Here is a 26,528-nt window from a genome sequence, read left to right as displayed (position 1 = left end):
ATCTTTACTGATGTGCCCTGTACACATGCAGCCAAAACAAATGCCATTCTGCCATTCTAAAGAATGAAATCTTTTCACCATGACTGCTCTTTTCCAATAGAGGGCACAATTCCAAAGTGTGTTCACATTTGCAAAACAAACAACTCTTGTTGCAGAGTGAAACTGTTTCTCTTCTATTAGATCCAATTTCTGATTTCCTTTCCATTGCTGTAACAGTAGTAGCAAAACTGCTTCTTTTGTTTTTAAGATAAGACTGAGACTTGCCTTTGTTCACTGATTTACTTGCCGATTAAAGTTGGGACATCCTGTATGTTTCCAAAAACTGGATCAGTCATTATTCTCACTTGTCTTTCAACAAAGTTAACAATGCGGGATGAAGGTAGCTCTTTGATTGACGGTTTCCTGCAATTCGCAGACCTCTGATCTCCATTTCTCCCTTAATTTGTATGGCAATTTCTTCACTACAGTCAACATATTAGAGGGCGTATCCATCTCACGCAAATACTGAATGTTTTCCATGGTATTACAACAGCTTCTTAAGAACAAACTATAGTCTTGTAAAGCTCAGAGATCTTCATTTTTGATGTTTGCCCATGAGAGAGCCTTTTCCCATATAGGCAGACGCAATGTTTATACTGATCGCCAATACGCTCTTGTAGTAAAGCTTTAGCCCTTAAATACCCATGATCTGCAGGCATATGCTGGCAACTCTTTACAATCTCTTTCGGATGATCCCTGGTGTACTGTTCAAGAAAATATAAGCAATCACTTGGCCTTTCAGTTTTACTCTCCACACCACTTTCAAAGGATTTTAAAAAGGAGTGATATTGCAATGGGTTGCCTTTAAACCCTTTTAGGCAAAGATGACAGACACTGTTGTTGAACCAGCAAAGATGTAATTTCAACTTTGTTTATCCATGATATGGAAAATTTGATCAGTATTTCCTGAACCAGCATTGTAACTGCTTCCATACTGGGCACTTACATTCACATTACCAGTCTGACTTGAGTTTGAAATTGACTGAGGGTAATTATTTGAGAAATGTTCCTCTTGTTTGCATTTGCACCTGAAGGAACCATTTTAGGAGTTGGAAGAAATGATTTTGCATCAGAATTAAGTGTTTGGGTTGTCTGTTGTCCTTTATCAACATAAGAATTCATTCCATCAGAATGATGTGTCACATCACATGCACACTGAAGCCCTTAAGTACTTTCACTTTTGCCATAGTTGCAGCAATTTCCATTCGCAACCCAAATTCCTCTTTCTATTTTCTTATGTTTTGTTCCTTTTCCTCAATAGAATGTTTTTCCTTCATTAAATTTTGACGTACCAACAACGTTGTTGAACATTGAATGTCTTGAGGCAGAGCTTCATCTACTTGATCCTTTACTTTCAACATTAGAAATGCTGTCAATTGGATTTATATTATCTTGGTTATGCGTGGAAATTTTGGACACATTCTGTTCTCTTGAATCTAGAGGACACTCAGCTGATTCCAGTGGTTGGTCTTGGACTTTATCACTTGAGCTTTCAATTCCTCTTATCCACTGCTTTGTGTCTTTTATGAAGACGTCACTGTGTTTCTATACATTTGAGAACCAATCTTTCTGTTTGGTTTGCTCATCACTGCGTAATATTGGGATCACAGAATCATGAAGTTTGATTGACTGCTTTCAAGTTCACTCTGAACAGCCAAAACATTCTCATTTCATTGCATGAGTTCTTTGATGGCCGGTATAGAACTTTTGATCACATTCACATTTCGTTTTCGTTCTTTCTATAGTTGTTCACTTTTATTAGCCAAAGCCTTTGCGGTAAGCTGAACCTTTCTTTTACATTGGTCCCGTTCAGGTTCAACATCCTCACTAGATCCACATTCACTCATAATTACCACATGCGCGTCTCAAAGTGTCTATTTAAAACATGCAAGCACTACCCAAAACACGTGAGCATAATCCAAAACAAAACATTTTTCATAACAAAGCACATAATCAAAGACGCTCCTTATCTCAAACTGTTCATAAAATTCAGAACAATGGCTCAAAACAAACCAACAGCGCTACATCAACAGCAAACAAAACAGCCACACAGAAACTGCCGAACAGTTTCAAACCATCAACAAACACCAATGAAGGAAAAATTACAACCCATGTCCTACCAGTTCGATGTCAGCAAACATATCCATATCTAATGAGAACAATATGTTTTACAACAAAGCAAGCGTAACAAGGTTCTTACGGCTCATTGATGATCCTCATTACGTTCAGACCAGCGATGGTTCCTGCATCTTTGGTGGCCTGGCGCTGGGCGTCGTTGAAATAAGCGGGCACAGTGACCACAGCATGTGTGACCTTTAAAAAGAGCAGAACTGAATTAGATGGACTTTCACTGACAGCAGCTGTTGGCCTCAATGTTTTTTGATCGTTGAAACCAAAACTTTACCTTCTGTCCCAGGTAAGCCTCTGCAGTTTCCTTCATTTTAGTCAGAATCATTGCAGAGATTTCCTCAGGGGCAAAAGTCTTCAATTGACCTGCTCCAATATCCAGCTGGATGTGAGGCTTGTTCTTCTTCTCAATAACCTGGAAAAGACAAAGCAGGTGTTTATCATTCCCCATCGAAGACAAAGGGATGCAGAGCTCTGGCACAATACAGGTTCACAGACGGGCATACCTTAAAGGGAAAATATTTCATGTCTTGCTGCACAGAGGAGTCGTCCCATGTGCGGCCGATCAACCGCTTGGTGTTAAAGACGGTGTTCTCAGGGTTGGAGGTCAGCTGGTTCTTCGCAGCATCTCCAATGAGACGCTCTTCTTCAGTGGTGAAGGCCACATATGATGGAGTGACGCGATTTCCCTGGTCATTGGCGATGATCTCAACACGACCATTCTTGAACACTCCAACACTGATGAAAAAAGAAAACAGTATAAGTATACAGTAGTAATGTTTGGTATAAAGTATAAGAGAGAAATGTTCTAAAGCTGAGCATGTAGGCATGTAGGTATATACAGTGTGTGTGTATGTATGTATCAGAGGTCGCGTTAACGAAAATTTTCCGTCATTGACTGAATTTTTTTGCAGTGACGGAAAAATCTGAAGGCCGTCCATCATTTTGACAGATTACACTGAGGCTGATGTAACTTGTAACTGTAATTCCCACCCCTGTCCAGCTGGTGGTGAGTGCGCTCCAGTGTGGCAGAAGATCGCAAGTTCAATCTCCAGAATAAAATGTAAATGATGCGTTTGATTACACACAGGCAACCGCTGATGCTGGAAAAAATATAGACCTAACCGCATTTTATGATGTGATGACTGTCCCTTTAACATAGCTTTGCTTTGAATACATGTGCGGTCCTGCGCGTGAAGTGCATCAAGATGCGCCGCGTCTAGCAGTAAGCAACTCACAGTATCACCCTGCGTTCCATTTGGAAGGGCTCATCCCTATGCCCTAATCCCTTTAGAGGGCTTTACCCTCCGGAGTGAGAGCTTCGAAGGGATGAAGGGTGTAGGGGTCAAAAAAACTATTCTTTTGGAACGCACTTCAGCGTCATCTTAACAAGTCAATCAAGGAGGAGTAGATTGTGCAAGCTGCGCCTTTTGTTTAATGTTATTATTTTTTTATTTTTTTATTTTTAGGTTTATCGCATGTAGGCTATATTGTATCTATGTATTTGAAACATTTGAATGGACCGATAAAAGGAGCTGTAAAGTATTTTTGTTGAAGTACAATGTCATTTTGACCATAATAATGTACCAAATCTAACTCGTATAAATATTACAGTAGTACAGAAAAATATTATACATACCTTTATAGTTAAAATCGAACGCCGAGCCACCTGTACCTATTCTGTGACGTCAAACAACTTCCCTGTGCAAAGGATTATGGGGGCCCAAAGTGTCCATCAGTTGTTCCCTTCGAAATCCTTCATTTCCGAAGGGCCCTTTGAAGTGGCCAGTTTTGAGCACTTTGGTTTGGAACGACCCTTCAATATGGCGGCCATGACTATTTTCACTCCGAAGTGCCCTTCGGAGGGCAATATATCCCGTTTGGAACGCACCGCCTGTATCTGGACAACGCAGACAGACCGAGTGGCGCTTCCTGTGTGCATACACTCATAGGGCTCGTTCACACAGAACGCGTTTTTGCTTTGAAATACGCGAGACGCGGGCAGTGGAATGGGTGAAACCGCACGGTCTCGAGATGCTTTTTAAAACTTTTTTTCACTGATTTTAACTTAGCTGAACTGATTAATGGCTTTAGAACACCATGTCATGCGCAAGATGCTGCAAGACGTGAGCGCAACGGTTCTGCACGTCCTTCTAGTGCATGCTTACATAGAAAAACAAAGAAAAAGTTAGCGCATTGGAATGGAAAAAAACGTTCTGTGTGAACAGCCCCAATGAAAACAATGTGTTCAAATTTTAAAGACGTGGTGCGGCGCTGCGCTTCTCGACTGATGTGCGACCCTTCACTCACTGAACCCTGCAGTCAGGGGCGTCGGACTGGGGGGGTAAAGGGTACCGAGTACCCAGGGCCCGAGGCAGGGGGGGCCCCCTTAGAAGTCAGTTTTCTATACATGCATATACATACACTAACATTTGTATAGCATTTATGTACAAATAAAAAAGCTCCTGTGCAAAACTAAACTTGTAGTTAGACACTGGTTTGGTATAAAAAAAAATCATTTTCATGCTGTGCAGGGCCCCACCACCCCTCTCGAATCAATGTAAATGGTACGACCCGCAAGTCAGGTGCTTCTGCTGCGGACCTGCGGTGAATCAGTTAATGAGACAGGAGCTAGAGTTAGCCGTGATATGAACTAGGAAGACAGGGGAAGAGTCATGTCTTTCCTTAAGAAAGGAAAATCAGGGGCTCAAAAACGAAAAGAAAAGAAGATTAAAGAGAGAAAGGCAAATGAGGGCAAGCAGTTGCTCACTCAGTTTTTTGAAAAGAAAGGTGAGCTCCAAATGCATCAGAGCATTGACATTGTTTTAACATAAATATCTACTCCAGGTAGAATAGCATACATTTATGTTCGTACTCTATTTGAATAATATACCAATACTTTATAGTATCACACCCTACATGGCGAGCAAACAATATTTCTGAGTAAATAACGGAGTGAGAAGCAGACGGAGGCGGAGCTGGGAGCTCAACACACAGCCACTCCAGGCAGCTGAGCAGCTTGTCTCCTCTTCTGCTGCAGTTCTCCCAGAGTCAGAAGTTTACATGAAAACACTGCATATTTCCCTCCATTGTCAAAATCTAACACCCGCGAAAACACAGATCGTTAGCGCCTATTTTACTGCATTGTTATGCAAATTAGCTCGCGCACGCTACTTACATTAAGTACAGGATTGTTCTCAGTTTAATGCACATCTTAATGATTGAAAATGACTTATTTTAAAACGTAATTCAAAGACTGAATGTTTAGTTTGGCGGTTAGTGTACCCTGTGATTCTATAGTCTGCATTTATTTTAAACAGACAAATAATCAGCTATTAACTTGTACTTAGCCTACACTTTAAAAAAGGTATTGTGACAATAAAGGATATTTTAGCAACCATTTAAAGCCATATATTTCAGTTTAAGACAAAAAATATATTAATCAGAGTGTGGCTTATTTTGTTTACATTTTAAAGGTGCCCTAGAATCAAAAATTGAATTTACCTTGGCATAGTTGAATAACAAGAGTTCAGTAGCCTACATGGAAAAGACATACATTGAGTTTCAAACCCCATTGCTTCCTCTTTCTTATGTAAATCTCATTTGTTTAAAAGACTTCCGGAAAACACACGGATCTCAACATAACACCGACTGTTACGTAACAGTCGGGATCATTAATATGTACGCCCCCAATATTTCCATATATGCCAGCCCATGTTCGAGCGTTAGACAAGGAAAGGCAGTATTGACGTCTGGATCTGTGCACAGACAAGGTAAGCAAGCAAGAACAACAGCGAAAAATGGCAGATAGAGCAATAATAACTGACATGATCCATGATAGGATGATATTTTTAGTGATATTTGTAAATTGTCTTTCTAAATGTTTCGTTAGCATGTTGCTAATGTACTGTTAAATGTGGTTAAAGTTACCATCGTTTCTTACTGAATTCACGGAGACAAGAGCCGTCGCTATTTTCATTATTAAACACTTGCAGTCTGTATAATGCATAAACACAACTTCATTCTTTATAAATCTCTCCAACAGTGTAGCATTAGCCGTTAGCCACAAAGCATAGCCTCAAACTCAGAGAATCAAATGTAAACATCAAAATAAATACTTTACTCACATGATTCGATGTATGCACACAGCATGCATGATGAACATCTTGTAAAGATCCATTTGAGGGTTATATTAGCTGTGTGAACTTTGTAAATGTGCTGTAATATAGTGGAGAGCTCGTGTGGCAGGGAGCACGCGATTTAAAGGGGCGGCGCGCTGAAAAAATCAGTGTATAGTTAATGATGCCCCAAAATAGGCAGTTAAAAAAATTAATTTAAAAAAATCTATGGGGTATTTTGAGCTGAAACTTAACAGACACATTCAGGAGACACCTTAGACTTATATTACATCTTGTAAAAAAGCATTCTTGGGCACCTTTAAGTGTTATTATGATAAAAATGCAATACCCCTCCCATTGGTATCACTATGGTATTTGGTACGGGGGCCCAGCAAGATGGTTTGTACCCAGGGCCCAAAATTTGGTGCTACGCCCCTGCCTGCAGTCGTCATAGTCCAATAAAAATACAAATCTTACAAAAATACAGTTTCTGAAAACGTTCAATGAGGAACTGTACTTAAAATGTTGAAATGTTGAAATTAACAATGAACAATACTTTTATTAACCTTACAGATGGAATCTTATTATAAAGTGTTACCATTTCAAATCCAAACAGTCATGCTTAAAGATGACCATCTTTAAATATCTACACAAAGGCCATAGCATTGACATTAGACACATAGGCTATTGTATGTATGTATGTATGTCTACATTATTTGCTTCTATTTTACACTTTATTTGCTTCCATTTTAGAACACTGATTATTATTTAAATAAGAATAAGTAATAAGTAATGGCATTTATTCATGCAAAATAAAAGGCTGATAACTTGCACTTTGTGGTTAAGAAGATTGAGTAGGGCTGCACGATTTATCGCAATTTTATCACACGCAATTTGGCAAAAGATGCGATTATTTTATGCGCAGCTTGTCAGAATTGTACGGTTCTGTGATCAGTAGTAAATGCTTCTTCATCTGAAAGCCAGGGGGCACTCTTGTGCAGAAACTGCAAATATGCCCTGCTGCCGAAGTAGAACACGTGTCAATCCAGGAAATCCCATACTATCGCTGTAGCTGAATAAACAGAAGATTGAAACGTTTTGATTGATGAAACATGACTGAAACGTTTTGATAATAAACACACAACACAACTGCCTTATTCTGTGTAAGAAGCCACATCATCTTACAGAAGGACGCTCAAGTGTCATTATGAAGTGAGTTTGGAGTAAAAACATGTTATTAAATGTTGTCTTTTGTTGGACAAGATGTTAATAAATGCTTCTCATGTCTGGAAAGATGTTTTGACGCGTGTTGTTTTTTCAAATGCACATTATAAGTAATTCAAACTCTCAGTGCTATTCAGATGGATTAGCATTTGGAGCCATACTTCATTGACAAGCCGCGCATAAAAAAATAATCTAATTTCTAAGATTGAGTGAATGTAGGTGATAGTTCTGGTGGATGAAGGGCGCCTTTAAGAGGTAAAGCCCAGGGGCCCTGGAGGCAAGCACCCAATTTAAGTCCATTTTATAATAATAAAGTTATAATTCTTATACTTACATAATTAAGTTTCTAATCCAGTTTGTTTTGTTTTAAATGGTTTGTTTTGTGGCTGACTATCAAGCTGATTAAGACGTGATACAGATTTTTGGTAAGCTACTGTATTTGCAACATATATTCTGATGTTCATTCATATTTATTTCATTCTGTAAAGAAGTAAAGAGGAAGAGATGATCGCGTTCATTCATGTTCCGCGACAACTGAGAAGTGACAGTCTTTGTACAACTTTATTTTCATAATATAAATAAATGTATAGCCTAGGCCCATTTGCTTATCCTGTAAGCTCGTGAATAAAAATGAAAATGTGGACGAAAAAAGAAACTATTAACCTTATCCACAATAAAATAAAGCTGACACATACCCAAAGCAACATATCTTTTCATCAAACCCTAACCCTAACCCTAACACAACGGTCCCCATAGGGGAGGACTGTCCTTACATTTCAGGTCAGAGTCATGCCCATCCCCCAATACACAAGTGATGAAAATGAGTCAACAGAGAAAGTCACATTTTACTCAAAGTTGAGACGTCACAACAACGTCTTTAAGACAACGGTCCACATAAAACAGCCTAGTATGATGCCCAACTGTCCTACACTTAAAGGATTAACTTTGAAATGAAAATCAGCCAAACCTTTACTCACCCTCAAGCCATCCTAGGCGTACACTGTAATCCCTGAAGTTGATTTAACCCAAACTAATTAAATAAACTAAACATAAACTTTTAAATTTTCTCTTCATTACACAATTGTTTTGGGTTTTGTGCACGATTTGCATGAATTCTCTCATTCTACTGGAATGTTTTAGTTCAATCAACTTAACTGTGCTAATTCAAGTCTGTTGTCAATGGCAACGAACAGGAATGCAACACAAGGAAGAATTTCATTGGGCAGTTTGAAATGACGCCAAGCTGGAATGTAGCGTGTGTTTCTGTCAACGTTTGCTGGTAAGTTGAAGAACTTTTAGTTTTTACTCTGAAACAAGCTCTTATTAATTAGTTTCAGAATGTAAATGAGATACATATCAATATTGATCTCAAGGGACAGCAGTTAGCTAGTTTGGCTGCATTAACTTACATGCTAGTTAAGTCTTCCGCCACGGTCTCTTCACAGAACGCATTTTTTCGCATAATTTGGTCACATGCGTTTTAAAAATTATACGGATATCTGGTCGATGGTTCTAAATAAACTGACAAGCAAAAGCAACGTCTTTCAATCATATTTGTAACTTAATCAGTGGAAATCAACGCTTGCCATTAAGGTCAAGTTAAGATTATAGTGAATGCACGAATGTGTTATATCAAGCGTTCATCTCTTTTTAATAATTAAGGCGTTCTTGTTATTTTTGTCGATATTTGTAAGCACAATGTTCGTATTAAACGTGAATAACACTGCACTGATGATGTCAGCCTGCTCTTGGCAGGTCAAGCGCCAACAGGCAAAACACCACAGCTGCGTTTTGCAAAAGTATCGTGAATCCAAGTTGATTGTGTACAAAGCTAAGTTATCTACAAAATAAATGCAACATTGTGCTCACCTGTGTGCTGTTAGCCAAGCTAGCTAGCTGTGTTTAAGTTTCAGTTGGATTTCATCCTGTGATATGCTTCTTTTTTTTTGAGTGTTAAAGTTTGCATTGTCTGCTGGTAAAAATTAATGAAATAATGTGGATTTTTTGTCACTCAGCAGATTCCAAGCAGATCCAATCAAAGCTAAGATGCTTCAGTCTTGACCAGCTCTGTCAGGTAAAGTGAAATACCTATGTTCATGTTTTGTGTGTTTATTCATACACATGAAAAATAGATATTCAAATTCGACATTTGTTCAGTTTTGACAATTTCCTTATATTAACAAACTTTGTTCTTCTGCTTTAGGTGTACCAGCAGGCTGGTTGGGAAGAAGAGAGTGATTTGAGAGATTTTGTGCAACAGACAAAGGTGTGTAAATTAAGCTAAAGTGTCAGCATCATTTTGAAATTATGCATGTGAATATTCTGAGTAATCTCTTTATTCATGTTTAGGCTTCTGATGATGAGGACAGCATACAGCCTAGAAAGTGAAGATATGACACAGCATCCCCTGCCCTTCCACCTCCATCCATCTACTGTCGGAATCATCTTGGAGCAGAATTTTGTGATGGTTTCTTGTCATTCTCTAGAAACTGAATTTAAATAAATTGTGGATTCAAATAAATCACTGTTTGGTGTATTCTTTGTCCTTGTTTATAGTGGAGTTCTAACTTAAAAAGTAAGAATTCTTCAAAATAATTGAAATTAAAAAGCTATATTAAAATTAAAGTCTTAAAATGCACACATTTTATTGCATTCAATTTAATATTTTAAGTTACCTAAATCAATAAATTTGAGCTATTTTAACAGATATTAGTTCAATGAACTAAAACTTTTTATTGCAATACTATTGTAATGTTAAGTACATTAAACGTAAAATGTCTTGTTTGTTCAACGAGAGAAAATCAATTTTAGGGCAATGAGTTTCCATAAATTTTTTAGGTTCAATCAACTTGTACGGGCTTACAGTGTATATGGCTTTCTTGTTTCTGACAAAGACAATCAGAAACAAGAGAAATATTACTAAATATCCTGACACATCTGAGCTTCATAATGGCAGTGATAGGGTTCAATGAGTATGAACTGAACAAAGTGCTTCCATCCACATCCATCCATCATAAACCTGTACTCCACACGGCTACAGAGTGTTAATAAAGGCCTTCTAAAGCGAAGTGATGCATTTGTGTAAAAAAGACATCCATATTTAAACAAGTTATAAAGTCGAATATCGAGCTTCCGCCAGACCGCCTTCCGTATTCAACGTACGCAGAAAGTGTAATTGAAGCGATGCCAGTTTACACTTTCTTCATAACTTGTACATGGAAGACGGTCTAGCGGAAGTTCGATATTTGACTTCATAACTTGTTAAATATGGATATTTATTTTATGCAAATGCGTCGTTTTGATTCAGAAGGCCTTTATCAACACTCCAGATCGGTGTGGAGCATATATTCATGATGGATGGATTTGGATGAAAGCACTTTGTTCAGCTCATAGTCACTGAACCCTATCACTGCCATTATAAAGCTTGGATGCGTCAGGGTATTTATTAATATTTCTGCTATTATGTTCATCAGAAAGTCATATACACCTAGGATGGCTTGAGGGTGAGTAAAGCTTGGGGTCATTTTAATTTCAAAGTGACGTAATCCTTGAACATTGTCAGTGTCAAAGAGAAGTACACAATTAAGGAACATACGATCACTTACTTTCTCGTTCACTGATGAGGAAGGATTCACACTGCATTCAGTCACAGTCACTGATGTCTCGTCACACAATTCCTGTAACTGTGAGAAAGACAGGTACAAAACTGAGGCAAGGATGTTTGCCAGATTGCCACCACAACCAATACTAGAATCAACCAAAGTCTAAGTATCTACTGTCACTTTAATGGCTGTCGTGCACAAAGCAGACATAAAAACATGTATACATGAGGATCTTGTCTATACAGTAATACAATTTACATTATAAAGGTCAACGTACCATTTCATCTCCAGTCAAAGCTGAATCTCCTTTCTTCGCAACGGTCTTTGATTTGTCTTTACAGGTCATCTGAAATCAGATCGATTGTACGCTGTTAGAAAGTGTGCATATTGGGTCTTAACCTTATCCACACTAAAATAAAGCTGACACATACCCAAAGCAACATATCTTTTCATCAAACCCTAACCCTAACCCTAACACAGCGGTCCCCATAGGGGAGGACTGTCCTTACATTTCAGGTCAGAGTCATGCCCATCCCCCAATACACAAGTGATGAAAATGAGTCAACAGAGAAAGTCACATTTTACTCAAAGTTGAGACGTCACAACAACATCTTTTAGACAACGGTCCACATAAAACAGCCTAGTATGATGCCCAACTGTCCTACACTTAACATTGTCAGTGTCAAAGAGAAGTACACAATTAAGGAACATACGATCACTTACTTTCTCGTTCACTGATGAGGAAGGATTCACACTGCATTCAGTCACAGTCACTGATGTCTCGTCACACAATTCCTGTAACTGTGAGAAAGACAGGTACAAAACTGAGGCAAGGATGTTTGCCAGATTGTCACCATAACCAATACTAGAATCAACCAAAGTCTAAGTATCTACTGTCACTTTAATGGCTGTCGTGCACAAAGCAGACATAAAAACATGTATACATGCAGATCTTGTCTATACAGTAATACAATTTACATTATAAAGGTCAACGTACCATTTCATCTCCAGTCAAAGCTGAATCTCCTTTCTTCACAACGGTCTTTGATTTGTCTTTACAGGTCATCTGAAATCAGAGCGATTATATGCCGTTATCATAAAATGTTTCAATTTTGATGCATAACATTTAACAAATGAATGTAGATGTTATTCGTTGTTTTCTTCCAAAAAAAAGTCCCTTAAAAGGCACATTTTATACAAGAAAATCTCTCCAAACGCAAACCACTGACCGCTAACTCAGGACAGGGTGAATTTTAGCAACTAAAAAGGGCCTGTTCACACCAAGGACAATAACTAATAAAGTTATAGTTAAAAAAAAAATCTTTCAAAATTTAAGAATAGCAGCATCTTCATAAGAGCTTAAACAATAACGGCACAGATAAACAATATTGTTAGAATCACTTTCAAAAATATTATATCCAGCTGAGAAACGCTAAAAACATTGACAGCCAATCAGAATTAATTCTGCTATAACAAGCTTGAGTATTTAAGCAGCAGACAAGCATGTGCTTACAGTAAACAGAAAGATACCTTCTGCTGGTGTGGATGCTAATGTAGTTATCATTGTTGGTGTGAACGGACCTTAATTGTTTACTTCTTTTTGACTGAAAGTCACTGCAGTTGTTGCTGCATTGAAAGCATGTCCCGACTGAAAAGTGTGCATATTGGGTCTTAACCTTATCCACAATAAAATAAAGCTGACACATACCCAAAGCAACATATCTTTTCATCAAACCCTAACCCTAACCCTAACACAACGGTCCCCATAGGGGAGGACTGTCCTTACATTTCAGGTCAGAGTCATGCCCATCCCCCAATACACAAGTGATGAAAATGAGTCAACAGAGAAAGTCACATTTTACTCAAAGTTGAGACGTCACAACAACGTCTTTAAGACAACGGTCCACATAAAACAGCCTAGTATGATGCCCAACTGTCCTACACTTAAAGGATTAACTTTGAAATGAAAATTAGCCAAACCTTTACTCACCCTCAAGCCATCCTATATGGCATCCGTATATGGCTTTCTTGTTTCTGACAAAGACAATCTGAGAAATATTACTAAATATCCTGACACATCTGAGCTTCATAATGGCAGTGATAGGGTTCAATGAGTATGAACTGAACAAAGTGCTTCCATCCACATCCATCCATCATAAACCTGTACTCCACACGGCTACAGAGTGTTAATAAAGGCCTTCTAAAGCGAAGTGATGCATTTGTGTAAAAAGACATCCATATTTAAACAAGTTATAAAGTCGAATATCGAGCTTCCGCCAGACCGCCTTCCGTATTCAACGTACGCAGAAAGTGTAATTGAAGCGATGCCAGTTTACACTTTCTTCATAACTTGTACATGGAAGACGGTCTAGCGGAAGTTCGATATTTGACTTCATAACTTGTTAAATATGGATATTTATTTTATGCAAATGCGTCGTTTTGATTCAGAAGGCCTTTATCAACACTCCAGATCGGTGTGGAGCATATATTCATGATGGATGGATTTGGATGAAAGCACTTTGTTCAGCTCATAGTCACTGAACCCTATCACTGCCATTATAAAGCTTGGATGCGTCAGGGTATTTATTAATATTTCTGCTATTATGTTCATCAGAAAGTCATATACACCTAGGATGGCTTGAGGGTGAGTAAAGCTTGGGGTCATTTTAATTTCAAAGTGACGTAATCCTTGAACATTGTCAGTGTCAAAGAGAAGTAAACAATTAAGGAACATACGATCACTTACTTTCTCGTTCACTGATGAGGAAGGATTCACACTGCATTCAGTCACAGTCACTGATGTCTCGTCACACAATTCCTGTAACTGTGAGAAAGACAGGTACAAAACTGAGGCAAGGATGTTTGCCAGATTGCCACCACAACCAATACTAGTATCAACCAAAGTCTAAGTATCTACTGTCACTTTAATGGCTGTCGTGCACAAAGCAGACATGCAGAATTTTTTTTTTTTTTTAGCAAATTCATGAAATGCAGAACAGAGTGAAACATGGTTGACTTTCAAATAAATAAAGTCTTCAAAAAAACTCACCCTTAAACACCAAGGCCACAAGGAATCCCCATAGTTGTATGTGACCTCCTCATCTGGAAAGATATCTCTTATACTAAATAGGCACAGGTGTGGTCTTCCGTCAACAATTATTGTCTTTACTTTGCAATTTGGATTTCTGTGATCATCATTCAGCAGTCGCCCAAGTGAACCGTCCACTTTAGTAGCATCTATGCTGTGAGAAAAATAATGCAGTAAGCAACTTAAAACATTCCTAACTGAACAATATATATTTTTGGGGTTAGGCTAACCTTAGCCTATTTAACCTATATTAAAAAAATACACATTGTGTCAGTTAACTTCCCTTCCTGAGAATTTAAAAGGTGAGATGATAGGCCAAATATAACACCCCACTTAGGAATCACCCTGCTAAACAATAACCATGTTATTGATTATCACTAACTTATAAGTTCCAATTGTTATAAGAACCCTAGCAAAGCTGCTACAGTAATAATAATAGAAACAATAATATTAATCATAATTATCGTTGAAAAAATGGCCAGCTTACCAATAACGTGTTCCATTCCATGTGAAGTCAAACAAGTAGTTGCCTTCAACATCTTCAACATGTTTACTTTGAGAGAGAATCCCACGGTATTCAACAACAAAGGTGGATGATTCAATGTGCTCAAGAGCAAACACACCTCTCCCTAAAAGGACAAATAATAATAATAATAAAACATGAACCCAAGTGCACCTATTTATTACACAACTAACCATCTTATCTTTTTAAAGGGTTAAATCCTGTAAAACTTTGTAATGTGAGGTGCAACAAGTGACAAAATATTTCAAGCATCAGTTATCACCACTGTGATGTACTAGTTGAGTTTGGTTACCCTATTTTCTGTAACCTATACAGAATGTCAAGTATTAATTTTGAAATAAAATATATAATTTTATAAGGTTTTTTTTGTTTCTTCAACCTTTATGTAAATAATAGGCTGACCCTATTGCAAAATGTGTGAATGTGAAAGACCATGTTCAGACTGCCAGCAATACAGTGCACTTCTCATTGTCACCTCTGAAGGATGTGAGGGAATGCAAGGAAAGGAAATAAGATCACTTCAAAACAACATCAGCTGCACTCAAGGGATCTGCCTTTGGGTTGTTAAAGCATTAGTTCACCCAAAAATGAAAGTCTGTCATCTTTGTTTTGCTGAACACAAAGATATTTTGAAGAATGTAACCACAGACTTTTGGGGCACCACTGACTTCTATATGTATGAAAAATACTATGGAAGTCAATAGTGCCCCAAAACTGTGTGGTTACATTCTTCCAAATATCTTCCTTTATGTCCAGCAGAACAAAGAAATAGACCCTCTTTATTTTTTTCCTCTTTTTGAAAGCTGTGAAAACACCTTTGGGGAGTTTTTCTTTTGCTATTTGAGCAAATGGAAACACAAAAAATATATTTAATGTATTCTCTCATTCACTGCTATAGAATTTTACCCAACTATGATGACTTCCGCTTCTGAGAAACCTGGAAATGTGAAAAGGGTCTATTTATATAGGTGTGGAACAACTTGAGGGTGAGTAAATGCTGACAGAATTTTAATTTTGGGGATTTGCAGATAGGTTGGATTTGTCACACAGATCTTATTTGATCATTAGCAGTTAATAATGTGGACAGTATGTCCGAGAAGATCTGATCGGAGGTAAAGAAAAAAAATAATATCTGGTTTGCCTGCAGTCTGAACATAGTCAAAGTGCTTTGTGATGCACAACTTACCTTTAAATGTGTTGATTTGTCGTCCCTTGATGAAGGCTTTGTCTTTGTCCGACAATATGTGTTCTTTTGCATCCTGCTCAGGTTTTATTCTCTTCTTTCTCACCATGTTGACTAAAAACATTCCAGGCAACATGATGACTATGTGTTTTTATTATATGAATTCTTTATATAAAGTATGTTATTGTCAGACTGTAGTTAAGCCTAATATATATAAACTGAATTTACAGTTTATTATGATACAGAAATATTAGAAATACATAACATAAACATACCTTAAGCAAAATGACTGACTGTATTATCGAATATTATATATATGAGAATAACATTCGATAATACAGTCAGTCATTTTGCTTATTTGCTTAAGGTATGTTTATGTTATATATTTCTATGATTTCATTATCACATTAAACTGCAAATTCATTAATGTTAGGCCTGAGTAAAAAATACTGATTTCTCGATTCTCATTTTTTATTACTATTAATCCCCAGAATTGATTGGTATTTGCTGTTATCAGATGGTGAATGAAAAGAACACTATAGCTCACCTCCCATTACAATCACTTTGGGGTCTGTTACTTTTGATAAGAAAAACTAATACATCATTAAGTGTCTATGAACCACAAAATAATTTTGTTTGTACCATAAAAAACGCCAAAGACGCCATTTTAGCCGCTAATAGGCTAGTACCTTTAACTGATGTTAGCCCGATTAGCTGCCATGTTTAAAGGTAACTAGTTAAAACTGTCTGACTAATAACACACTGAGCTATGTACTTTTATAAGTAAATACACTTACCTTTGACATGATCAAGTGAAAATCTCCCGTTATAGCTCGCCAACTTCGCTGGAATTGTGCTAATTATTCTTAATTATTATTATTAATCTCTCTCCGTCACACCTCACCTCAAGACGATTGAAGATCAGAGGCGGGGCGAGCTGACGGTCACGATGTCAAATCCAGCGAATCACTGACGAGGATTCCAGTGTCCCACCAATGAATCGCGCGCTTGGGCGGGTCTAGGTGTATGAAATGTGTATGATACCGCAGTAGCACCAAATTTTCAATAGGGGGAGATTATACACACTGAGCATACACACATACACACAGAAAAACGGGTACAACGTGTTTATAAGGACATATTGAGAAAACGCGGGAGGTGGTTAGGAACGACCTTATAAGCCTTTCTGCACTGCTCGACTTATGAGGACATCAGCACTGTCCTCATAGTTACGGTATGTCCTCATAGAGTCGGTACGTATTCATGCATTTTGTCCTCATAATCCGGCCGCACCAACGCACACACACACACACAGAGCCCCTCCCGTCAGTGCACACCGCGTCTCCATGATAACGAGTGTTCGCCTTTGAAAGCAAGTTCGCTAAAGGTTGGTATCTCGTGAACACCTTTACACAAACACACATTAAAAAGTGGTATAAAATATTTTTAATTCTGAATATAACTTTGTCAGCGTGTTAATGTCGACGCGAGAAGCGATTGCTACTGCAGCAAGTTAACTAGACGCAATTTGAGGTAAAATGCACTTGGGTTGTCGATGTCAAAACACTATATAAGCTGTGATTCAAATATTAAATAATGTTATGTCATTTGTTTACTCTTACACTGAATGTTTGCTGCTTCAATCCAAATGTGTTTGCATAGTTCACCCAAAATGAAAATTACTGTGAGAAAAAATTAAGTTTACAGAGTTTTAGTGTTACGATGTCACATTTCCGCTGCTTTGTTGTGTGTGCGTGAGGCGCGGGCGAGATCAAACGGCTGTCTTTGCTTGGGACTTGCCTCATCGTCATGGCAACGGTTCGTAGTCAGGTCAGATTACGTCAGAGTTGGTTGCAGTTTGTTGAATGCTCAGACTACCAAACTGACGCCGATTAAACACGTTCAGTCCGGTAAAAACCGACTCAGACCAACGCCAACAGGGGTATCACACCTTGGAGTTTGTTGGCGTTTGTCGGTGCGGTGTGAATTGGCCTTTACACTGAATGTTTGCTGCTTCAATCCAGACGAGTAGGCTATTGTAAATGTAGTATAGGGTGTGAAAATTGTACAGCTGTGGTATTTGTATAGGGTGTGAATTCTGTATAGAAGAAACGAAATAAAAATAAAAACTAATGAAAAATGCAAAACTATAATAACCTTGATGTGTTCACGGTAGAAACCACTCAGGTGACGTGGCACAGTGACTTATAACTGAATTAACAAAACATTAATAAAATGTTAACATATCACTTATTAATCATTTATTAATGTATAGTCATGTTTTGTAAATTATTAGTTCAACTAATAATTTATAAATTACTTATAACTGAACATTATTATAAAGTGTTACAAAAAGTCTACACCCCTGTATACATATAAATTAAAATTTTAAAAAATATCACTGTAAATCAAAATGTGTTTTCTTACCTGTGTTCCTCTCCAAACCAAGTAGAAAAGGACCTAAAACTGAAAAAGTGCTAGTATTTAACCTCGCTGCAAACCATGTGGTGCTCAACCACACAGGAAGAGGTGTAACAGTCAGTGCCTCACGCTTTTTGTCATTCACTGATTCTTGCACACCAGTATGCTAATGTTCCCACATATTGTAAAGAGATTGCTGTAAATTTTACAGTAACTTACTGGCAGCTGGATGCCAGTAAGTTACTGCAAAATGTTTTACAGTATTGTTACTGTATTTTTCAATTACAGTATTTTGTACAGTACTGTATTTCAGTTACAGTATAGTACTGTAATACAGTATAGTACTGTAATTTAATTTACAGTATTTTTCAGTACAGCTTTGTTTTTAATTTACAGTATTTACTATTGTGTTGTCATTTAGTTTAAACAAAATAATTTTTAACCTGTATAAAATGATCCAATTGTGGTACAGCACTGTAAACCCTTTTTTTTTTACCACTCCCCCCCAAAAAATCACAATAACTGAACATTTATCCATATAATATTCTTTTTAATAATTTTAAACATTTTCTTTCTTCTGTAGCTTGGCAAAAAAGTACACATACTCAAAAGCAAAAACAGGCCTTAAAAATGCAGAAAAAGTCAGTTTGTGTTGTGTTACATTTCAATAATTACGGCAGTCAAAGTTGACAAGCTTTCTCATGAGAAACACCTTGATGGGTTCAGACTGAAGCTTTTCTTTGGACACCATCTGATCTTTGACTTGGGTATTTGGTGCCATCAGGGTTGATTCTCGGAATGAACCTGCAAGCACAAAAAACAAAACAAAGAAACATTACTTTTCAGACCAGTGCTTGCAGAATTTGCCCTAACTCTCAAACTTGGTTCCATATGCATTTTGATGTTAATAAAAGCACTACTCACTACATCTGATTCTGAATGAACCTACAGGGATGGTATATAATTAGTAAGGGTGTAACAGTTCAAATTACTCATGGCTCAATATATCACGGTTTTAGGGTCACGGTTTTGGTATGGTTTGGTATGTGCTATGCTTAGGGAAAATAGGACAACTGTGAAATAAAAATGAAAATAAGAACAAATAAACAAATATATACCCAGGTGAAAAAAAGTACATTTCTATAATATACTTAAAGTGCTCTATTTTTGTGCACTAATTTTTGAGTACACTTAGATGATCTTAAGAAGTATTTTAGTATATTAATTACAAAATTAGTGCACAAAAATAGAGCACTTTAAGTACATTATATAAGTGCACTTTTTTTTCACCTGGGTACAACTGAGCAAAGGTACAAATAATCTTCACTATATAAATTAAACAAAAATTAATCATTATTAAAGTTACAAAAGCTATTCAGTCAAGACCAGCGAGTAATTTCTTTATCATTTGTTGTTTGATTAACATTAAAAACCCAGACAGCAGGAATGTAATGCATGATTCAATTCACTGATACACATTGTGTGGTCTTTTTCGACTGTTTATGTTCACTTAAGACATAACCTACTATGTTTGATAGGATACTCGCAGAGATAATTTTTGTGTGAGTTTGTCTGTTCAAGTGCAAAACTTGAAAGCGAACTCAGTATTTGACCGCTATCTGAGATGCAGCTTTCTATGCGCAAGGTCTCTTTCAAATCTTGTGCTCGAATGTTTAGACTGGCAAAGCTTAAATGAGTTGAGTTTTAACACAGATGGAAATGCGTGCTGTTCAGGTTTCACCTGAGGTCACACTCTATCAACACCTGGGTGATGACGACGTAAATGACGGCACTCGAGTTGAACAAAGTTCACAAAAAATGACTATTTAGGTGATGGAGCTTTATTGAGTACCAGTATGAGTTTGTGCAGAAGTGCAGGTGAGTAACACGTGAAGTAGTGCTGGTTCTTGAAGTGCAGAGTGATGATAGAGTCCTTTGTGGTTTTCAGATGGAGTTGTACTTGGAGACGGAGACGATGGAGACGCTGGAGATAAGGAGCACTCACACAGAGAGGAGATAACACACGAAGAGAACACTGGATACAGGTAAGTAGATCGCTGGGAGTCCTTAAGGTAAGCATACAGGTTAGTTAATGCAAACAAGACCGGACATGGAGTGATGTGTGTGAGTGCTCTTTATGCTGGTGGTGATGAGGTGCTTGATGAGGTGCAGGTGTCGGTGATCAGTACTCTGGCGACTGGGTGCGTTGTGATTGGGGAGCAGTGGAGCCTGACGTGTCTGTGACAATTCCCAGGGAATAAAATTAATAAAATAACTTAAAACTTAAATACAATGTAAGATAATGTATGTATGTAACGTATGATAAAAGTATCTGCCAAAAGCATGATCGTAAATGTAATGTAAAAAATGTTTTGGCTTACCCAATTCTGCATTCCAACAAAGTGGACAGCAAATGCTGAAAAAGAGTCGGTTGGCTGGATGATTATTCTGCCCTTCATAGTCAGCATCCATGTCTTTTGCTTAAAGGGGTGGTTAAGTGTTTTTTTTTCTAGGCTTGATTGTGTTCTTGGGGCACAGTTTAACATGTCTTAATTCTTCTTTTTTTTTTGAAAACGATGTATTTTTCATATATTTTACCTTTATTCTACACCTCTGTTTCCATTGTCATATGAACGACTCGTTTGATTTCCTGCTTCTATGAAACCACTCCCTCCGAAATAAGCAATGTGCTCAGATTGGTAGCTGGCCCAGTGTATCGTGATTCGCTGAAGCGTCCGGAAACGACACACCCCTTACCATCCGTTGCTTCAGTCAAAATGTAAATAATAGCATCTATATTGCTGTATCAAATTGAGCCCGAATTAGACCCAGATGAAGAGGGTCAATCGCAATCGCAGCTTTTAAAGGATGTTTATGAATGGTATTTCATTTTGTATTTGTGTCAGAGTGTTTAGATATTCTGTCACTGCTGTTTGTTAGCTTTCAATATACAGTTTTATCCTGATTAAAGCTTTACTGTAGCCGAATACATGACTGAGTAGTCAGATTTTTATAAAGGTAGCGTTTAATTTATAGGATGAACAATTGTTTGTCTATAAACATAGAAGTTTGTTGGTGTTTGTAGAATCTAGCTAACTGGCTAGCGAAGCAAAAACAAGTTGCTCTTTGTATATGTCCTTGACGTAGCAACAGAACTATAAGTTTAAACAGGGCCGCAGGAGACATTTTCAAAGTGGGGGGACCAAATTGCGATCCGGGTGTGCATGCGCCGAACTCGTCTTTCCGTGGGCAAAGGAGTTTCTTTGAAAGGCTCGCGCACTCGAGTGGAACATGGGAAATGAAGTATACCTGGGCCTCAACCGCTCTAAATTGTAATGGACTGGAGCTCACGGTTCACATCGGGAGAAATGGGAACGCGGGCACTTTCACTTTCAATTTCGTGATCAAAGTGCATGCCACTGATAAGCATTGTAAATGCAGTATTACAGTATATACATACCAATTAAAGGTCTCCTCTCGTGCGTCGTCCCCATTGCGTCGCTGGTCGAGGCAATAACTTTCGTTTCGCTTTCGGATATCTCTATTATAGATGCCATCAATGCTTTTAACTTTCTAGATATAATTACCGAAATCAAAACAGTCCATAAACTATAAATCTTCACGAAAACTTCAGTCAAGCCAGCTCGCGTGTCAACCTGAGAGATCAGCCTCCTTACCTTGAAGTGTCAAATTTCTCGGTTTCTGAATGGACGGTTTGGCTTGATTGACAAACGCTAACGTTCGGGCATGATTCATATACCATCGACCTGTCCTAAACGCAGAGGCGAACCGACACTAAGTGGGGGCCCCAGGCAAAATTATTCAATGAGGCCCTTCTAAAAGATTTTTTTGTTAAAATATCTTTGTTACCTAGTGACGTAATTATACAACATAACATAGTCAAAACACATAACAGAACAAATTGCTTTAATTTACAAAATTCGTCAACAAATCTTACTTATTAAATAATGTCAACTAAATAAATGTATTGATATTTATTTATATTAATGCGAGCTGGATAAATTAGGCAGGGCTGGGCTCAACGCTAAGGATTTTTTTCTACTGGCTCGGTCGGGCCAGTGGTTAAATTTTTACTTGCCCCACAAAAATTTTCACTGGCCCCACAACAAAAAAATTAATAAAAGTAAAAGACAAGAAAATGGGCCTATAAAATAAGCATAGTTATTGTTTCTGTTGTCTTTGTTCCAGTTAACCTCAGTAAATAGGGTTATGACACAAAAAGCTACTAGATTAACTTATATTTTAAATATTGTTAGACAAATAAACAGTAAGTAATAAAATAGTAACAAATAATCAAATTATGAATAATAGCACAAATAAAAACAACAGAACAAACATATACATTAAATAAATGGTGCTTTTCAAGTTTTTCATGCAGGTTTAAAGATTTTCAGGTACAGAAATTGTAATCTAATGTATAACTATATAATTATAGATTAAACTTTATTAAAGTGAATCAGTCAAGAGCAGTTACAGATGCATAAAAATGTTTTAATATTGAAAATATAAAACGTTAAATACTGTTATTTGAAATTATTTTAAAAAAATGAAGACACTTTAAATGTGAAATTAAACCCGCCAGTAGGTGGCAGCGAATCACTGTTAATGAGCGAGTCACTGAGATTCAACCGATTCATTAAAACGGCTGATTCATTCAGGAAGTGTTGCTCAGAGACGCAAAACAATTCTGTGGTGACCATATATTTGAATAGAAATGGGAGAAATGATGCCAGGACTTGATAAAACTTTGTGTCTGACTGACCAAGGTTGAAAAATGCACCGGAACATCCATCTGAATTCATGTTATTTGGTTTAAATTGAAGTTAAATGTTGACTAAAAAAAGCAGAAATAAAGATGTGATCTGATCAGGCACAGGCGTACAGCAACTCACACCTGTTATTTCCTGTGTGCAACACCTGCAAAAGACATGCATGCCTATTATTAACAGAACAAACACTGTTGCTTATAACCTAGTGGGTTTTTGTTTCAAAGCATTTTGTAATTTTGCATGCAAGGAAATGTCAGCTGTGGTTTAGTTTTATGTTTCTGCTCAAGATTGTCGATTAATAAGAATGTATTCAGTTGTGGTAAGAAGATTCATTTGAGTATGTGTCTGAATGTGATTTTTAACCCATATCTTTGGAACAGTGTTGTTTTAAAGGGTTCACACAAAAATTAAAATTCTGGAGACTGACAGGACTGACATGGAAGAGAAGAAATTGTTGAATATTCTTGTCACTTCATAACATTAAGTTTGATCCACTGTAGTCACGTGGACTATTTCAACAATGTCTTTAAAACCTTTCTGGACCTTGAACGTGGTAATAATGTGGCTTTATGTTTTTTTTTAAAGTGTGTGTCTGTGTGTGCTTGAGGTCTGTAACCAACCTTATTGTAATTTATCTTCTAATTTGTTTTTTGTACTTTCTGTCATTTGACTGTGGGAAACTCTGGACTACTGGTGACATGGATAAAGTCCCACTGTTTGGCAAAGTCTCTGAATCGCTGACTTGTGTACTGCCTAGCATTATCAGAAATGAGTGTGTGAGGTGTGCCATGCACAGAGAAATGTATCTTCAGTGAAGATCCAGAGTGCCTGATGAGAAAATACCGTGAAATATGCAACCCTTAACAAAATAAAACAATAGAGAGGCACAAGTTTCACTCTAGAAACCAAAAACAAGGTGAGACTATTGAGGCATTCATCAGTGATCTCAGAATTAAAGCTAAAAGTTGTCAATTTGGAGAACTGTCTGATGAGCTGATCTGTGATAGGATAGTATGTGGCATCAACAGTGAAAGCTTAAGGAAAGTACTGTTGAGAGACAGTGATCTAACTAAAAGATCAATCATGCAGCAAAGAAAGAAAGTGGCGTGGCCAAAACTACTTGGTGCTTGTGGATTCATACTCGGGTTGGTATGAGATTGACCTTCTCCGTGACATAACATCGCCAGCTGTAATAAAGAAATTGAAGATACATTTCTCTGTGCATGGCACACCTCACACACTCATTTCTGATAATGCTAGGCAGTACACAAGTCAGCGATTCAGAGACTTTGCCAAACAGTGGGACTTTATCCATGTCACCAGTAGTCCAGAGTTTCCCACAGTCAAATGGCCTGGCAGAAAGAGTGGTCCGCAGTGCCAAACAGCTGATGGAGAAATCTCATAGAGATGGGACAGATGTATTTCTCAATCTTCTAAATCTGAGAAACATTCCCCGAGACCCAACGTTGGGTTCCCCTGCACAACGCCTGTTGTCACGACAGACACGGTCAGCCATTCCTGTTAATTCAGCCCCCAAACATGCCCAGCAAGTCATCGCACAGCTCTGTCATAAGAGGATGACTCAAAAGCGGTACTACGATGCCTCAAGTCGTCCACTGCAACCATTGGCAGAAGTACAAGTTGTCAGAATGCAAACCCCGAAAGGATACGACCACCTTGGCACAGTAAAGGAGGTGAATAAGGAGCCTCGGTCATACACTATCCAATGTAATGGGAGAACATACTGGAGGAACCGACGCCACATCCTTCCTGTTGCAGAGCCCCCTCCATCACGGCTCAACCTCGAGGACATTGACTCTCAGAACACCACTACACATACACAGGGCTTTGCTCCCCCTACACCACACTCGCCACAAATACACCTTCTACAACCAGAATCCACTCCTACTGACCTGCCAAAGCACATTGTACAGTCTCCTACTAAGGTCAGTAATGCACCTTACAGAACACGTTCAGGTCGCATGTGCAAGCCTAATCCAAGATACGAACAGTGAGTTCTAATTATGGTATATTTAGTGACACTTTGATTATTTGAGTGCCTGTTTAAATGTGTTTATTATGGCTATTTCCATACTGCCGGTGTCATGCTCTGTTGATGTGTTTTCTTCATGCATACAGAGAACATCTTGATATTTGTATCTGTTATCGTTCATTTATTCACTGCAATGAATACAATGTTATCATGGAAGTCATTCATATTCTTGGTCGTTGATCAAGTCAGTGTCATGCCAGTACTGTTCATTGTTAAATATGTTTTCTTCCCTTTGATAGGAGGTTTCAGCTAAAGGAAGGGGATGTAGATCATTGTGATAAATGACCTGTTCCGAAATACAATGTTATTTGTGTATTCTAATGTGCTGCACCTCAAACATAAGAACGTCCTCCCACCCTTTGGGGCGTATGCACTAAGTACGCGTGAGAGCTAGCTATATATGTGATGTGTCGTATGTGACACAAGCTCTGTTAATAAAGATCATCACATTCACCTGTGTCTGTCACTGTATAATTTATCAGACAAACAACAATATGGATAAGACTTTAATATGTATTTTTTGTACTTTATTCAGCTCTTACGGTGATTTCTGAAGTTAAAAGGCCATTCCATCGTTGTTTAACATTCAATAAAGCTTCAAGAAACTCAGAAGTAAAGGTTTGGCTGTCATTTGGGCGGGGTCTGCTACAAGGTCAGTTTATGAGCCATTTGTTGTACTGCAAAGTTTCTGTTGTCCACTGAGTGGCGCTGTGACTCAATGTTACCGTCTTGCTGTTTTTGTTTTTGTTCGTCATTGGGGGACGTCCACTTGTAATTAAGAACACCTGAGGCAAGTTGAACTGTAAAGGGGTTGTCCAAGATGGCGTCCTGCTAAGTTTGCTTTATTGCTCTGCTGACAAAACTACTTTTAACAGACAAATTACACTACTTATAACTCTGATACATCTATTAATTACTATAAATACCTCATAGTGCTCCCCGAGATTGTAAATATGAAGTCTGTCGCAGACAAAAGGAAAGAAAAAGAGATGTTGCGTACTACACGTGTGTCTGATAATGTGAGCCATCACAGCTATGCGTCTCCCGGTGAGATCCTCTTATCTACTTCGCTTCCAGAGAGCCCAGGCAAGCCCCCTACAAAGAAAGGTAAAGCAGAAGACGACGCCGTGATTTCCACTCTCTCTCAGCTGATAAATAATCGTTCGGACGCCCTGGAGAAAATGGTGGGGGACAACGCTCTTAAGATTGAAGGTCTAAAAAAAACTATGGACTTTGTATGTGCTGAGCTGAATGATATTAAGGGAAAGGTTGGCCGTGTTGAAACTAGACTAAAGAAGATGGAACACTGCGAAAAAAGAATTGCAGATTTGGAAAGGTACTCTCGCCGCTGGAACCTGCG

At 37.9% G+C, this 26,528-nt stretch overlaps 1 protein-coding gene, 1 long non-coding RNA gene and 1 pseudogene across 7 annotated transcripts; 1 reads left to right on the top strand and 2 right to left on the bottom strand.

Annotated features, from left to right (window-relative positions):
* The window catches only part of LOC125266232, a 125,307-nt pseudogene that overhangs the window by 16,967 nt on the left and 81,812 nt on the right, over window positions 1-26,528 (bottom strand).
* Window positions 2,728-17,553, bottom strand: LOC125266233 (histone-lysine N-methyltransferase set-1-like). 6 transcript variants are annotated; one of them, XM_048186710.1, is made up of 10 exons: window positions 16,702-17,553; window positions 15,908-16,018; window positions 14,686-14,827; window positions 14,160-14,352; window positions 13,857-13,934; window positions 12,108-12,176; window positions 11,834-11,911; window positions 11,388-11,456; window positions 11,114-11,191; window positions 2,728-2,904 (listed from the first exon to the last, which is right to left on the bottom strand). In XM_048186710.1, the coding sequence occupies exons 2-10, from the start codon at window positions 16,011-16,013 to the stop codon at window positions 2,875-2,877; spliced, it is 843 nt and encodes a 280-aa protein (XP_048042667.1). In that variant the 5' UTR covers window positions 16,014-16,018; window positions 16,702-17,553; the 3' UTR covers window positions 2,728-2,874. The 6 variants fall into 6 exon arrangements, with proteins under 6 accessions (XP_048042667.1, XP_048042664.1, XP_048042666.1 ...); XM_048186707.1 differs by lacking the exon at window positions 16,702-17,553 and having other exon boundaries at window positions 15,908-16,207; XM_048186709.1 differs by lacking the exon at window positions 16,702-17,553 and having other exon boundaries at window positions 11,114-11,185; window positions 15,908-16,207.
* Window positions 7,331-10,035, top strand: LOC125266235. The gene is made up of 4 exons (XR_007184460.1): window positions 7,331-8,787; window positions 9,524-9,582; window positions 9,712-9,774; window positions 9,858-10,035. It is a non-coding gene; the product is annotated as an uncharacterized LOC125266235 (long non-coding RNA).

The sequence above is a fragment of the Megalobrama amblycephala genome, linkage group LG4 (assembly GCF_018812025.1).
Source record: "Megalobrama amblycephala isolate DHTTF-2021 linkage group LG4, ASM1881202v1, whole genome shotgun sequence".
Classification (NCBI taxonomy): Eukaryota; Metazoa; Chordata; class Actinopteri; order Cypriniformes; family Xenocyprididae; genus Megalobrama; species Megalobrama amblycephala.
The sequence above is the reverse complement of the archived record's forward strand: the minus strand, read 5'-3'. Positions and strand labels throughout refer to the sequence as shown.